Source organism: Convolutriloba macropyga, chromosome 10, assembly GCF_964194025.1.
Source record: "Convolutriloba macropyga chromosome 10, txConMacr16.3, whole genome shotgun sequence".
NCBI classification, from domain to species: domain Eukaryota; kingdom Metazoa; phylum Xenacoelomorpha; order Acoela; family Convolutidae; genus Convolutriloba; species Convolutriloba macropyga.
Genome location: NC_134477.1, coordinates 24,250,939 through 24,267,500, shown reverse-complemented (window position 1 = coordinate 24,267,500; position 16,562 = coordinate 24,250,939). Strand labels below are relative to the sequence as shown.

Here is a 16,562-nt window from a genome sequence, read left to right as displayed (position 1 = left end):
CAGAGACAAGATCTTTGTAATCTGAGAATAATGTTTCTAAATGATCACTTTTTTGATTTAGAATAGCATTGATCCCATCCTGTAAAACGACCGTTTTCATCTTTTTTTGACCGTAACCCTGTAACAATTGCGTTTTTCCTCTGTCGTCGAGCCTGTGTAAGCATGTATACTGCAGTCCTGAGCAAATGTCCGATCTCTTGCCATGTGTTTGATGATACTACTACCAATTAAAAAATTTTTTCTCTTCGATCTTCAATGTTTCAAACTTTCGAATAAAAACGTCATTTTTTGCACTCGTGTTAATTGTTGGTGTTATTATAGCTGAAGTAGTTGTTACCTGTGTCAATTTTTTAAGGAATTCACTCACGTTACCACATGCTCGGCGATGAGACTGTCCTTCTCTTCTAATTTTTGATATTCGCAATAAATTTTTTAAAGATCCGCTTTTGAATAACTATTAAACGTTTCTGGAGTCATCATCATGATTGGAATATATTACAGGAGGATATTTACAGGAGTAATTTACAATTCTTGATATTTACAATTAGAACTTTGTTGCAGAATCTGTTGCTTAAAAAGAACTATTGTGCAAACGTTTAAAACTAGCAATGCATAAGAAAGTGCTTCAAACGTTTAAAAAATGAAGGTCAAGAAGCAACTGTACAGAATGAAAGAATTGCGTGTTGTCTTCACGAGTGCGTCCAGCATCGAAGAATGAGCCTGAAATCGAAACTGGCTCTTGGATATCTTGCTATTACACCTTTCTGCCACAAACTTGCAGTCGAGACAGTACTGACGTGATTGATGCAGGTCCAAACTTATAACTGACTGAATTTTTGTTCAGTGGAAGAAACTTTCGTTAGTCTTTACTACTCGGTTTTTTGCTTGTGTAGTTCTCAGCTATGTTGACGGGTAGTACTTTCTTGAACATAGTCTAGGTCGAACATAGTCTAGGTTTTTGTTGAGTGGAATGATGCGACAAGCGTTGTGTGCAGCTAAATGCTCTTCAGGAATTTTTTCGGTGGCTAATTGGACGACCGAGCTCGCTTTGAAGCATTGTGGTGCGGCAAGGAAGGGGAGACATCTAATTAGTATAGTAACAATTCAACGCGTTGACGCAGCTCCTAGAGTATAGCATATTGCTGTAAGTTTAATATACAGTGCGTTTTGCGGTAAATTTAAATACGCTGCTGCAATGTTTCATAGTGGGGGCTCATCGCTCCGTCCATTGGGTGGACCATACCCTTTTTTGTTTCATTGATAATATTTGAATTCATTTACAAGTAAACTGAATAAAGTACAGCTCGAAAACTTTGTATAACTTTAGTTTTTTATGTAAAAGAAAACAATTTGTCAAATTAAAATTACTTCCGATATTTAAAACAAACGTTTTCGAACTTTACGTTCATCGTCAGGATAAAACTTTAACAAATTGTTTAAGGATAAAATGAATACTTTTAATGAATTAGTTTTTTAATCTCGTCTTCTCTTTTTCAGAAATGAATGGTTACTTTGATGAAAATTTCTGCTAAAATACATCAAAAGGTTCTCGAGTACGAAAGGTTTCACGTAAGTATAAATTCGTATTTTTGGGGTTTGCTTAGTGGAAAATGGGATGGGTTCGGAACTGTGCCGTCGAAGATTGAGCAACGAATCATGAACAACGTTTTTCAGATAAAATTGTATGCTGTTAAATCGAAGAAGTGTATGCCCTCTTTGTCTGGGTCAGCGGGCGTCTGTCCTCTGTGTGAAGTGAAGAAAGATTGTGCAAACATGGGATATTTACGGAAGTGTCTGCTAAGTTTTGATCCACATATAAGTATCTCTCTTTGTTCGTCCCCTGATTGTGCATACTACGAAAGCACTTCGTCCCTTGAACAAGTCCCACTTCCCGAATTCATCACAAGAGAATATACAGGTCTCGATACAATTTTATTTCTCATCACTCGATCTGTTTACCTTCGACTGAGCTTCCAGAACAACAATATTCCAGGTGCAGACCTCTTGTCAAGAATTCTCTACCTCTCAATCGAACGAAAGCAACACATTTATGAAATCAGGAACTATGTTCTTCTAAACTGTGGCAATTTTATTTGTGATGATGTGATTGAAGGTTTTCACTGTCTTTCACAGTTTTCGCCTTTTCTGAAGAAAGCTTTCGCAACAAGATGCAGTACCAGAGTCGATTGTGAACGACAATGCAAAAATAGCATTGAAGAGGAAAGTCATTTCATTAACGTTAACGAGCTGGGATATATGGAGTTATCGCTCTCACCTACAGTTGTGCTATCAGGCAATGCTTGCCGAAGGTGCAAACAAAGGTCTGCTAACCGATACGTACACATCGAGCCCATATCAGATTTTGTTTTAGTCAAAACAAGTAAAGGAATACATTTACCATTCCAAATAGGAAAAACTAGTTTTCAAACAAACGATGGTGGAATATTCAGACTTCATTCAGTAACGACAGAAAGTGACTCTGGATGGGATTCCTACTTGTGCGATTCTATGGGACATCTGCGTGAGCAGTTTTCTAGTGATACTAAAGTAGCCGTTGAATGTAGTAAAAAACTGGCATCACTAAAATCGACAAGTATTCGTTATGTCTTATTTGAGAAAGTCTTCGATACACAAACAAATAGCAGATCGATTGAACGCAAAAAAGTTGAAAACAACAAGCGTTCGCCTAATAAATTGAGCAGCCCAATTAAGTTTGGCCCTATTGGAAAAAAGCCTAGACTATACACTGAAAAAACAGATAGTGAAAAACCCTTTTCAAGCTATGTGTCTCAACGAAAAAGTGGCGCTCAATCGCTCTTTAAAAACGAACAAGGTGATGCTTTAATGTGGCGCAAGCAATTGCAGAAACGTGTCTCTACGCTATCGAAAAACTCAAGGAAAACGAAAGTAAGCGATTACATAGCAACGTTGCAGAGTCTTAATATGCAAATTTTGGACTCGGAAAACAAATTGGGACGGAGCCGAGATGACAATAACAGCACTCCGCATTCGTTTGCCAAATTTTCCACCGGGCCAGAAGATTGCAGTGTATCCAGTAGGATAGAGTCACCCGTAAGCTTCTCTTCTGTTCTATGCAAATCTAAGGTAAATGTTAAATGAATTTTCTCGATCGAAAACTGAAGCAGTTATTGTAATCGTGGGTCTTTTTCATGCAAATTTTTGGTTGACCGTTTTTTCTTTTCGAGTGACGTGCGTCCTTCAGGTTTTGAGATTATAGTGGTCTAAATTGCTATCTCGTTAAGAATTTTCAACAATTGAACTTAGGTGGCAGCAGTCTATTCAAGTTCGTGTTGTTCATCCTGCACCATGGAGAAGTTAATACTGGGCATTGACATCCTCGGGGCCCGAAAACCTAACTTTACGGGGGTTTGGTGTACAGATGTTGCAGTTTAACGGCTGGTCTAGTTAAAGAACGTAAAGCTGTTTTTAATTAGCAAGACCTTGCGGTTTTGTCGGGTCCGGTAAAAATCTTGGTGACACGTCCTAGTGGCCAGATTCCCCTGGGAGTGCACTCCTTCCAGCAGCCAAACCACATCGCCCACTTCCAGAGCAGCTTCTTGAAGTCCACTTTCGTCTCTCATTCGGTGTGGGGACGTTCTCTTGAAGCAGTCGTTTCCAGGTCTGTTGCATGCGCTGCTTGACTTGGGTCCCTGATGTCGACCTCAGACTGGCTGACTCTTGAGAGAGAAGTTTGGCACATTCGCAAATGGTCGTCCCAAGAGGAAATGATTGGGCGTAAGAGGATCATCGTCCTGGTTGTCGCTCCTCACGTGAGTCAATGGCCTGGAATTCACAAGACTTTCTGCTTCCGTAACAACGTTTGCAAAGGCATCAGGCGTCAACTTTGCGGAGACAAGACTGATGAGGAGAACTCGTTGAACTGTTTCGATGAGTCTCTCCACACATGCCACCGAAGTGAGGTGCAGAAGTGGTTTAAGTCTCCATACTATGGTCTGTTTGAGAAGGTTGTTTCTGATGAAGTTGTGGTCCTGTTGAAGCGGCTTTCGTAGCTGTTTACGGATCCCAAGAGGTTTGTCGCATTGTCAAACATCAAAACTCGTGGCTGGCAACGTCTTGAGATAAATCGTCTGATTGATTTGATGCATTTGTCGGTTGACAAGTCTTCTGCTATTTCCTGATGAATGGCTCGCGTGACAAGGCATGCAAAGAGACAGATGTATGTCTGTCTCTGCATTACTGTGAATGGTCCAAGATAATCCAATCCAACGTTTGTGAACACTGCAGGTAATGAACTGTCTTGAGACCTTATATCTGGGAGTTCAGCAATTGGTGGTTGGAGGCCTACAGTCCGAAACCTTCGACCGTCGAAGCATCTGAAAGCAAGGCTTCTAAGGCTTTCACGAACTAAAATGATGTGACATCTTTGCTGGATGTATTTCCTGGTATATTATACGCCGAGATGTATGCAAAATTCGTGAAACTTCTGAATAAAGATTTTTACAATTGCCTCTTTTGCGTCTAGTATTGTCAGGTGCTTTGCCTCGAACTGCAATGAGCTTCTTTCTGTTCTTCCACCAACGCGTAATATGCCATCCTTCACGAAGGGTGATAAGCACAACAGGCGGTCATTCTTCTGCCGATCTTTTCCTTTCATCAGATCATTAACAGTTCCAGAAAACGGAGTTGAGCTGTGAAACTTGAAAAGGATGATTTCTGCCTTTAGCAGTGTCTTCCAAAGCTAGTGCTCAGTGTTCTTTTTTCTTTAGGTGGTCCACGAGCGAGAAAACGCGGGCTGTTGCCCTCAAAAGCCTGGTCCCTTTTGAGAATTTTTCAATGTTGAAGACAGATTCCAGTGTTGAAGTCTGTTGCATCGCGTGCGTTGCTGCTTGAGGGTCGAAGAAGGGGTTCCAAGTTTGCTTAGGATGTTTCGAGAATTGTGTTAACTGAGAAGTTAACGTCTTCTGATGGAATTCCTCTAGATATGTGACCGGCAGGATTCATTTTACCATTTATGTGTCGCCAACAGTTGGTGTCCGTAAGGTTTCTAATCTCCTGAAAGCGGTTGGCGAAGAGAGTGCTAAGTTTTTCTTTTCAATTTTTTCAGCCCTGAACGGCCGTACTATCACTCCAGAAGATTGTTTCTTTGATTGGAACAGATAAGTGTTCAGTGACGAATTGCCATAGACGACACCCTAATACGGCTGCGTGTAACTCCATTTGGAATACTTATTTGCTTTAGGGGTGCAGCTTTTAGCGCGCCCAAGAACAATTTGGGAGGAAACTTCCTGGTCGTTTGACGTTTTGATGTATATAAAGGCACCATGTGCTAACTCTGAAGCGTCGCAAAACACATGTAGTTGATCGGTGCCACTACTGATATCCAAATGAGATAAGCTACGAGGCATTTGAATTTGTGGTTAGTCGAGATATTTGTCAAACCCGTCCTCGATTTGTTGCCGTTTTTTATGCAGAAAGCAAGTCGTCCATGCTAGCCCTTCTTTCCAATTATCTTGCAAGATTATTTTTAGTGTGATTACGATGGGGCTATTATCCCCAGGAGCGCCAATACGATCACGACGTTGCCTATCCTTCTTTCTTTATCATATCATGTCTCTTTTCTTTCAATTACTTCTAGTTACAAGTTTCAATTATTTAGTTTCCTTGTTTGGTTTCCTTACATGACATCAAAAGTTACAACTCATTTTCTTTTTACATGACTTTTACACAAATCAATCAATAAATATGGTGACTTACATTGATTCAATGGAGAAGTTAATACTGGGCATTAACAGGTTACAATAAAGCTGAGCCCCGACAGTCGTTTGTGAGCTACTTATCCGATACTAGGCGGCTATTTCTTAGTAGACTTAAAATCCTACTAAAAGTAATATAAAATTGAATCAATTAAGGGATTTATCTTTGTAAACTCTACGCCACTTTTTAATACGACTTAACGATGATCACTTTCATTGTCGGGACGTTATGACCTGCCTCTCTTTGCCTGACTTTTTTTCATTTTTGTATCTTTCACATTAATTAAAGGATTGGCGATATTTGGAGTTCTTCCGCTTATGTTGTTCATTTTCTTTATCTATTTGTTAGCGGTGAAGCGGTAGCGGCTATTATTGGGGACATCGTGGTTTTTTTACAATTCAAAGACTTTGAATTGTACTGGCGCATTGTCTTTTTTTTAAGATCCGTTCACATATTTTCATGATTTTTGAAGTCAAATTGGAGTTGTAGCCGAAACGGGAAATGGAGCGAAAAAGGGAGTGGTTTTGCGGCGTGAATTTTTTTTACTCTAATTTTAGAGTAGAGTGAGAAAACGGAGTTTGAACAAAAATTTCATTTCTCGCTAGTGGTTTTGTTCACATTGGGCAATTTCATTTTGATGTTTTCTGTTTTTATTTTTCTTGATCGAATTTTTTTCTAAATGGTTTTACCAATCCATTCATAGTTGATTCTAGGCCTAGATTTTTGTTGGAACCACATTTCTTTCTCGCTAGTCGTTTTTTGTTCACAAGCGGCATTTTGACATTGATTTTCATTTTTTTTTCATTTTCATCTGATTTTTTTGGAAATGGTTTTTCCAATTCACTCTTGGTCCGTACTAGGTCTAGTTTTGTTTAGTAATTGAAAATTCTTTGAAATGTACGTCAGGATGTTTTTTTAAGATCGGTTCACACGTTTTTCAATGACTTTGATCTTTCAAAACGGGATAAAAAGGTAAAGCCCAGCAGGCATTAAGTTCCAGTGGAGGCCCAAAGCGGGGTTTATTAGTCCTTCAAGTGCTTTTAGTGGTGCAGCTGCTGGGATGACCCTAATTTAAGGTTAAAAAGTCAGTTTTTGAGCTCAAAATAGAGCAATTTTTCATGGTTATTGTGATTGAGTTTTTTGTTTCAGTCTTAGGTTGAACTTTTTAAAAGTTTATGATGGTCTTTTGCGAGACAAAAGTACTTGTTATGACCATTTTATGAACTAAGTGTTTTGGTACTACAAACACAAACACGCAAAATTGTACTAATTTTTGCAAGTTTTTTGAAAATTGTATTCATATTTTTCCAGCTTCAGGGGCCGGGGAATCTCCTTTAAGGTTTGATAGTAGGGCACTGTATAGTTTCTAGTAATTATGGTATGGTTTTTGACATTTTAATAGACCGATTTTTAGCATTTTTTGGATAAAATCTGCAGTTTTTAACTTTACCTAAAATCTATTGTCAATTTTTGATTTTTGTCCAGCCTCAAGGGCCAGAAAACCTATTCCACGGTCTGATAAAAATTTACTGCATGGTTGTTAGTGTCAATGGAATTGTTACCAACAATTTAACATTTCGAGTTTTGGAAATTTCGCAATTTTTTCAATTTTTTGAAAACATTTGTTTTTAGTTTTTCTTGTCTCAGTAGCCAGGTAACCTCCTCCAGGTTTTGTATTTATGTTATTACATAGTTGCTAGGGACAATGGAATGGTTTTCAACGTTTTAGTAGAACGAAGTTGTCTTTTTTGATAAAGTTTGAAACTTTCTGAAAATTATTGTCTTTTACCTTGTTTATCGATCTTTGAGCCAATGAATTTCCTAGGCGTGGAACTGGGTTACTGGATATCCTCTAGAGACACAGAATTGGTTCTAAAAATTATAATATCACGATTTCTAGCAGCGTATCATTAAATTTTGCAATGGATTTCAATTTTTTTGAATTTTTCTCATTTTCTGAGTTAATCGATCTTCAAGGGCCAATGAATTTTTTTCAGGTCTTGCAGATACAATACTCGACCGGTTTCAGAGACGAAAATTGGTTTTTAAATTATTTTTGAAACAAGTTATTTAAAGAGATCAATTTTTGGCCTTCGGGGTAAAAGTTTCAAGAGTTTTATGAGTATATCTTTTAGTTTGTTTGTTTTAGCTTCTCAACTTTTTGAGATCATTTTTTTGTGTTTTGGCTGGCATTGTTCAAATAATCTGCTGGTCAGATAGAGTGCTTCTAAGTTTTTCATTTAATTTGTTGAATTGTATTTCAGGACTTGTCCAGCTATGTTTTTTCAATTCGTCTCCTTCGATGCTTCTTAACGACCTGACTTCTTGGAATTGGCTTTTTCAATGACTTCAGTGACGTCTACTGCTTTCCAATTAAAATTTGTGTGCGTGACGTCATTTGTTCTGCTTTTAGGTCAATTTCGTGAATTACCTTAGTAAAAAATGACGTCTGACCTCGCTTAATGAACTTTAAATTTTATGAAGATTTACTAGTTAAAGATCAATAGTGTGCAACTAAGTAGTGCCAAACTTATGTGCCCTAATTCGTGAGTATTAGTGTTGAGTTTCTGATTTTGAATGTCTTTTGAAAAAGCTCTTTTAGTGCTTTTTCCTTATAGACCCCTTTGTGTCATAAAATTTATAGTCCGAATCTAACCCAAAAAGTCTAGTGGTCTATTGAAGGACTCGTGTTTGATCTGTCTATTTTTTTCCGTAGTTGTTTCAATTCACGTAAGGCCACAAACGTATATCGCGGTTATTTTCCGGCAATCTGCCGGCTATGTTAATTCAGTTTCTTTAATCACAAGTGTCGTCAGTTGCTAATGAGAAGTAATTGGATCTTTTACTCAAGGGCCAGAAAACCTATTCCACGGTCTGATAAAAATTTACTGCATGGTTGTTAGTGTCAATGGAATTGTTACCAACAATTTAACATTTCGAGTTTTGGAAATTTCGCAATTTTTTCAATTTTTTGAAAACATTTGTTTTTAGTTTTTCTTGTCTCAGTAGCCAGGTAACCTCCTCCAGGTTTTGTATTTATGTTATTACATAGTTGCTAGGGACAATGGAATGGTTTTCAACGTTTTAGTAGAACGAAGTTGTCTTTTTTGATAAAGTTTGAAACTTTCTGAAAATTATTGTCTTTTACCTTGTTTATCGATCTTTGAGCCAATGATTTTCCTAGGCGTGGAACTGGGTTACTGGATATCCTCTAGAGACACAGAATTGGTTCTAAAAATTATAATATCACGATTTCTAGCAGCGTATCATTAAATTTTGCAATGGATTTCAATTTTTTTGAATTTTTCTCATTTTCTGAGTTAATCGATCTTCAAGGGCCAATGAATTTTTTTCAGGTCTTGCAGATACAATACTCGACCGGTTTCAGAGACGAAAATTGGTTTTTAAATTATTTTTGAAACAAGTTATTTAAAGAGATCAATTTTTGGCCTTCGGGGTAAAAGTTTCAAGAGTTTTATGAGTATATCTTTTAGTTTGTTTGTTTTAGCTTCTCAACTTTTTGAGATCATTTTTTTGTGTTTTGGCTGGCATTGTTCAAATAATCTGCTGGTCAGATAGAGTGCTTCTAAGTTTTTCATTTAATTTGTTGAATTGTATTTCAGGACTTGTCCAGCTATGTTTTTTCAATTCGTCTCCTTCGATGCTTCTTAACGACCTGACTTCTTGGAATTGGCTTTTTCAATGACTTCAGTGACGTCTACTGCTTTCCAATTAAAATTTGTGTGCGTGACGTCATTTGTTCTGCTTTTAGGTCAATTTCGTGAATTACCTTAGTAAAAAATGACGTCTGACCTCGCTGAATGAACTTTAAATTTTATGAACATTTACTAGTTAAAGATCAATAGTGTGCAACTAAGTAGTGCCAAACTTATATGCCCTAATTCGTGAGTATTAGTGTTGAGTTTCTGATTTTGAATGTCTTTTTTGAAAAAGCTCTTTTAGTGCTTTTTCCTTATAGACCCCTTTGTGTCATAAAATTTATAGTCCGAATCTAACCCAAAAAGTCTAGTGGTCTATTGAAGGACTCGTGTTCGATCTGTCTATTTTTTTCCGTAGTTGTTTCAATTCACGTAAGGCCACAAACGTATATCGCGGTTATTTTCCGGCAATCTGCCGGCTATGTTAATTCAGTTTCTTTAATCACAAGTGTCGTCAGTTGCTAATGAGAAGTAATTGGATCTTTTACTGACTTGAGTTCTTGGCAGTGCTTTTTTCTTATCTATTTTGAAAAATGGTGGGGTTTTGACTCTTGCCCATTTTTTTGGCTTCTCTTGTGGTGTTTTGGCTAAGTCTTGAAATTAGCAGTTGTCTTTAATCTTCTAGTGGGGCTGAATTGTCGTCGATTGGTCAGTTATGGCCTAATTGAATTCGTTACCCCCTTTTTATACGGTTTTGGCAAATTGTGAATACTGCCGTCGGTTGCTCTTTTTGTCCCTTTTTTAAATTACAGAACTACTAATAGGTTTTTGGGACTCGTGAACTTGTGTTTTTTTGCTGTGAATTAAGATTTCAGGATGTAATTTTGTTTTCCACTTTGACGCCACCAATTTTCATAAAGGTTCTCATTTTTTCCAAGTTCGGTTTTGCCTTTTTTGCTTTGTCTGATATTGATGTCCCTAAGTTTGGTGTTTTGTGTACTCATTCAGGAGGCGTGTCATTCTTTTTACAGTGTTGTGCTTGTTGGTTGTTACAATTTGGTTTTAGTTGTCAGGTCATAATTTAATTCAATGCTGGATTTTATTTCAGGACTTGTCCTGCTGTGTTTTATAAGATTTCACACATTTTTCCATAACTTTGAGCGTTCAAAACGTGATAAACAGTTAAAGTTCATGGCATTAAGGTTCATTAGAGACCCTAAGTAGTCTTCGGTAGTCTTTCAAGAGCTGAGAGTGAAACTGCAGGGAAGGCCTATTTCCAATATCAAAAGCTCATTCATTTTCGAGGTTTTGAGCCTAGAATGCTTTTCAGCTTTTTGTTAGATGGGTTTTAAAATAACTTTTTTCAAAGCTCATGGCTGTCTTTTGCAGTTCATATTGTTTTATTTTCCTGGTGATGCAAATATACACACTCAAAATAATGATTTTTGCCATTTATGAGTTTTTGGAAATGTTTGAGGTATTTGATCTTTAGGTGCTAATAAAAATTCTTCTTACGGCTTGATGATGGTTATTGATTTGTTTCTAGGATGAAAGGAATGATATCGCAAACCTTAGCGACTTTTCATGTATTTTCAAATTGTTTTGAAAATTTGTCGTTTCTTTTGCTTTCTTGATCTCTAGGCGCCAATTAAACTTTCAAGAGCCGGACGATGTTTTTTGGATAGTTTTAGTGACAATGAAATACTTCATATGTTAATTTTTGGTGACTTTCCAATAAAATTGCACTTTTTGTTTCCGGAATGTTTCTTGTCTTTCATTTTTTTCCGATCTCAAATAGTCAATACTTTTTTTGAGCTTGTTGCTGTATAAATTCATCTTGACGCTCTGGCGAATCTTGGCATTCAACACGCTGATCCCTAAAGTGTGTACACTTTCAATGCTATTATTTTTTGTTTTTCTTGGAATTTGTGAAACTATATTTGGCCGGTATTGTTCAATTGGTCAGTTGCAGTAGCTTTTCTTCTTTAATCATCGAATTAGGCAATGTAATGAATACGATCCAGTCAAAAGAGCAAAATCAAAAAGAAACTGGACAAACCGATAAAGCACAGTCATTAAGTCATATAGCATTAGTTATTAAAGTTCATTAGAGCGGTAGCTGGCTGGCATTAGTATTAAGCTCAATAGCCTTCACTTTAGAAGCTGAATTAAGTTTAGAATCTGTCTCTTTTTCTTTTCATTTCAATGCTGAAGTGCGTCAAGGGGGTCAATGGGTGCTATTTGCCGGCAATATGCTGGCTATGTTTATGTACCATAGTATTACAGAATGTGTGTTTTTAGAATATAATTGCAGCACGGTCGGTTTCAACCCTCAGTTCTCCCAATGCAAACGAACCAACACTCACAACTACCGCACCCGACTCTGAAAAGTCCTTGCAGTCTTTCCCTTCAGTGGGCGACAGTTTAGATTTCCTCGATTTCAATTTCGATGCTTTAGATTGTCTCGCACCACCCGCAGACTTCAGTATTCAAACTACAAATTCTATGAACAACAACAGCAAAAATTTGTTGAAAGACAATTCAGATGACGACTTTTTCGAACAGATGTTGAAAAACAGTTGAAAATAACTTGAGATGAAGCTTCGGTTGTTCTCTTTTCGACTCATTTTTAACTTTTGTTCTGAACTTCTTGAGAACTTGTTTTGGTTGCTTTGCAGTTGTTTGCTGTTTTAACAGCGCATTTCTCAAACCTAAAATTTGAACCTAGAGGCGCTTTCGGGTTGCTTCTGTTTGGTGCTTAAAGATTAGAGTTGATTTAATTCTGATCAGCATATTTTGTACATTCTTTAATTCTAACGTGGACTGTTTAATTTATACAGTTTTCCAAATTATTCATTGTTTTTGTTGAAACTGTTTTCATCTGCAACTAGCGGAAATATCATATTTTCTAATAATGGATTTAGTCCCTTTAGCATGTGAATCTCTTGGTTTCAAAAGACCATAGCCTAAGCATTGGGGCAAATCGAGTTCCCATGTCTGGAGTGGTAGAGTTCAAAATGACGTGCCTAGCAAGATCTATTTAACTAAAAATCCTAGAAGGTTTTCAAATTACTATAATGGAACCGTTTGATGGCCGTGTAATGGCCCCTTTTTATGGATAATTTGTATGCATGTACCTGTTTTATCTTTAAGAAAACTTACAAACATCTTTTAAGCATTAGTCAAGTGTGTACGGAAAATTGCACATAAGACCCGTCAAATTATTGACAGTGCGAAATAGTTGTGTCAAATTACTTGAGTGAAAATTACAACTTGATTGGAAATCATTGCACTTGAATTTTTCCCATCATGTATTCAAGTCCAGTCTACACCTACAAAAAGAGTGAACTAGAATCATGTTTTACTGCTCACAAACGAAGTTTAGCAATTATTTCTGTTTGTTGTCTTTTTACAACTCGAGGAGAGGAGTATTGATATTGCAGAGGTCCTAAAGCTGAAGCAAGTTTGTTCGATTAATAGCCGCGTCAGCAATTCCAGGCGGCTATTATTGCGCTCCTAATTTTTTACAATTCAATGAATTTGAATTGTATTGGGGCGCTGTCTTTTTTTTAAGATCTGTTCACACATTTTCATGATTTTTGAAGTCAAATTTGAGTACTGATTTTGGTCACGCCGCAACGGGAAGCGGAGCGAAAAAGCGAGTTGTTTTGCGGCATGAATTTTTTCCGCTCTAATTTTAAAGTAGAGCGAGAAAACGGTGTTTGAACAAAAATTCGCTTTCTCTCTATTGGTTTTTTGTTCACATGCGGCAATTCCACTTCGATTTTTACTGTTTTTTCGGTTTTTTTTTATCGGATTTTTTTCTGAGTGGTTTTTTCAATCCCTTCATAGTTCATTCTAGGCATAGTTTTTTGTTTGAACCAAATTTCCATCTCTCGCTAATGGTTTTTTTATTGACCTGCGGCATTTTGACATTGATTTTCTGTTTTTTTTTTAAATTTTTAATCTGATTTTCTGGGAAATGGTTTTCCCACTTCACTCATAGTGCGTTCTAGGTCTAGTTTTTGCTTGGTCAATGATTATTCTTTGAATTGTGGGTCTAGTTTTTGCTTTGTCACACATTTTTCAATGACTTTGATCTTTCGAAACGGGATAAACAGGTAACGCCCAGCGAGCATCAAGTTTCAATAGAGGCCCAATGTGGGTTTTAGTAGTCCTTCAAGTGTTTAGAGTGGTGCAGTTGCTGGGATGGCCTTAATTTAATGTTAAAAGGTCCTTTTTAGGAGTTTTTGGGCTCAAAATGGTGCATTTTTTTGTTTTTGTGATTTTTCAAGTTTTTTTGGTTTAGTCTTAGGTTGAAGTTTTTAAAAGTTGATGAAGTTTTTTTGCGAGTCAAAATTACTTGTTATGACCATTTTATGAGCTATATGTTTTGGTACTACAAACACAAACACGCAAAATGATACTAATTTTTGCAATTTTTTCAAGTTTTTTTTGAAAATTTGTCATTTTTTCCAGCTTCCGGGACCAGGGAATCTCCTTTAAGGTTTGATAATAGGGCACTGCATAGGTTCTAGCAACAATCGATTTGTTTTCAACATTTTAGTTTCTCGAAATTTAGCTTTTATAAAATCTGCAATTTTTTTCTAAAGTTTCAAAATTTTCTAAAGTTTTTGTCAATTTTTGATATTTGTCCATTCTCAGGTGCCAGAAAACCTATTCCACTGTCTGATGAAAAGTTACTGCATGCTTGTTAGTTTCAATTGATTTGTTTTCAACAATTTAATTTTTCGAATTTTAGAAATTTTTTGATAAAATTTGCGTTTTTTTCAAGTTTTTTCAAAATATTTGTCTTTTATTCAGCTTCGCCTGTCTCAGTAGAAATGTAAACTCAGCCAGGGTTTGATAGTATGTTATTCAATAGTTTCTAGGGGTGTATTGAATGATTTTCAACATTTTGTTAACGAATTTCTTCTTTTTGAAATTTGGAATTTTTTCTAAAAATTATTGCCTTTGAGCCAATGAATTTTCTAAGGCTTGTAATTGGGTTACTGGATAGCCTCTAGAGACACAGAAATTATTCTGAAAATATTCAAATATCGATTTTTAGCAACATTAAATTTAGCAATTGATTTTTTTTCTAAAATTTTTGGGTCATTTTTGAGTTAACCGATCTTCAAGAGCCTATGAAATGTTTTTCAGGTCTTGCAGAAATCATATTGAACTGATTTTCAAAACTAAAATTGGTTTTTAACTCATTTTTGAAATAGGAATATTTAAAGGGATCAAATTTCGCCTTAGGGGTAAAAGCTTCAAGAGTTTTAGCAATGAGTATTTTTTTCTGTTTTGTTTGTTTGATTGTTTGTTTCTCATTCTTTTGTATAATTTTGTGTGTTTTGGCTGGCATTGTTCAATTGATCCGCTTGTCACGTAGAGTTCTTGTAAGTTTTCCAATCATTTCTTTGAATTGTATTTCAGGACTTGTCCTGCTATGCTTTTTTTACTTCGTCTTACCCGTGTAAGTCGACTTTTCAATGACTTCAGTGACTTCCACTGCTTTGCAGTTAAAATTGGTCTGTGTGACGTCATTTTTGCTTTTAGGTCGATTGCGTGACTTCTCACTCAAAAATCACTTCTGAACTCACTTATGGAACTTTATTTTATGAACATTTACAAGTTAAAGATCAATAGTGCGCATCTAAGTAGTGCCAAACTTATATGCCCTAATTCTTGAGTGTTAATCTTGAGTCAATTTTGAAAAAGCTCTTTTAGGGCTTTTTCCTTATAGACCGTATGTGTATCATAAAATTGACAGTACGTCTCTAACCCAAAAAATCTAGTGGTCTACTAATGGACTTTTGGTCAATATGCCTATCTTGTTTCTATAGTTGTTTCAATTCATGGACGCCACAAGCGTCTATCGCGGCTATTTTCAAGCAATCGGCCGGCTATGTTTTGAATTTTGGCTTCTTTCTTTTCGAATATTACCACTGTTTTTGAACGTTGACCTCTATTTCTGAACATTCGACTCTATCAGTATCTTTTTAAGAATATTTAGTATTGGTTGGATTGACGGGTTGCAAATTGTTCCATCAATCGTAACATTTAACTGTCTAGCGTCCAAAACTCGTTTAAAGGATTCTTTCGTTCTTGAAGATTCAGTAATTAATGGTCCTAAAATGACGAAGTGAAAACGTGTCATGAAAACGAAAAAAAAAGGTGTAAGAATTTGCGTTTATAATGGGATAAATAAGAAGTGTTATGTGTATAACTGCGGTCCGTTAAGTAATGCACCGACCTTTCGTCAACTGCATTGCTTCGAACAAGTTAAATGATTGTACCTAAAAGTGTTTGGAGGAAAACTGAGTGCTACTGCTGCTACTACCCGAGTCCAGATCTCAGATTTATGTTGAGACAACAGGTTTTTCGGGGTGGAGAGTCAAAACTGACCTTTTTATAAATGGTCTGGAAGAATTTTGTCTGGAAATAGGCTGATAATACGTCTTGGAGGTCTGGACATAGGTCTGCTAGGTCTGATTATGAGTCTGGAATTTGTCTGGACATCAGTATGGGAATTCTGACCATAATTCTGCAACTTGTCTGCGAATAAATCTGATAAGTCTGATCATTTTTGAATTACCTCGGAATAAGTCGCGACTGTTTGCGCGAATTCGAATCATGGCCAAACTTTTGTCTGTATCGTCTGATCATAACCAATTTTTGTCTGAGTTACCCGGTTCAATTTTCCACCACCTCACTCCGGGATGGTCTCGATTGTCTGGACATGATGACATGTTGACCGGGCTGGCTGGGTTGTCTTAGCTGTCTGGTCATAAGTCTGACTGTTTTGGACATAGAGATTTGGCTGTCGGTTGTCTGGAAGTGGTCTGGTCATTTGTCAGTGACCTCGACTCGGGTACTACTAATTCAATGTGTTTCTCTACTAATTCAACATTCTTTCTCAACATTTTTCAGTCAATATTGCATGGTCAAACAAGGTGCCAAATCATCAACCTGATAAGGTTAAGAGACAGTGAAAGATCAACTGTAAACAGTAACATGACCGGGTCAATCACAAGTAAAATTTACATAAACAGCAGAGGTTAAAAGATAACGGGTGACCTATTGATCACATGCTTCCCCACACAACACTTTCAAGGAGGAAACACTTTCAAGTTTTTGTCAATTGTTGATATTTGTACATTC

The 16,562-nt window shown here is 36.7% G+C and overlaps 1 protein-coding gene across 2 annotated transcripts; it reads left to right on the top strand.

The window, feature by feature from the left end:
- The first annotated feature begins 1,495 nt into the window (after positions 1-1,495).
- Positions 1,496-12,266, top strand: LOC142348376 (uncharacterized). 2 transcript variants are annotated; one of them, XM_075399701.1, is made up of 3 exons: positions 1,496-1,569; positions 1,675-3,072; positions 11,697-12,266. In XM_075399701.1, exons 1-3 carry the CDS (start codon positions 1,504-1,506, stop codon positions 11,976-11,978), a joined length of 1,746 nt encoding a protein of 581 aa, XP_075255816.1. In that variant the 5' UTR covers positions 1,496-1,503; the 3' UTR covers positions 11,979-12,266. The 2 variants fall into 2 exon arrangements, with proteins under 2 accessions (XP_075255816.1, XP_075255815.1); XM_075399700.1 differs by having other exon boundaries at positions 1,675-3,105.
- Positions 12,267-16,562: the final 4,296 nt, after the last annotated feature.

Coding starts and splice junctions, on each gene's coding strand:
- LOC142348376 (XM_075399700.1), top strand. CDS start 1,504: ATGGTTACTTTGATGAAAATTTCTGCTAAAATACATCAAAAGGTTCTC. Junction 1,570..1,674: donor TCGAGTACGAAAGGTTTCAC/GTAAGTATAAAT, acceptor AACGTTTTTCAG/ATAAAATTGTATGCTGTTAA. Junction 3,106..11,696: donor CTGTTCTATGCAAATCTAAG/GTAAATGTTAAA, acceptor GTGTGTTTTTAG/AATATAATTGCAGCACGGTC.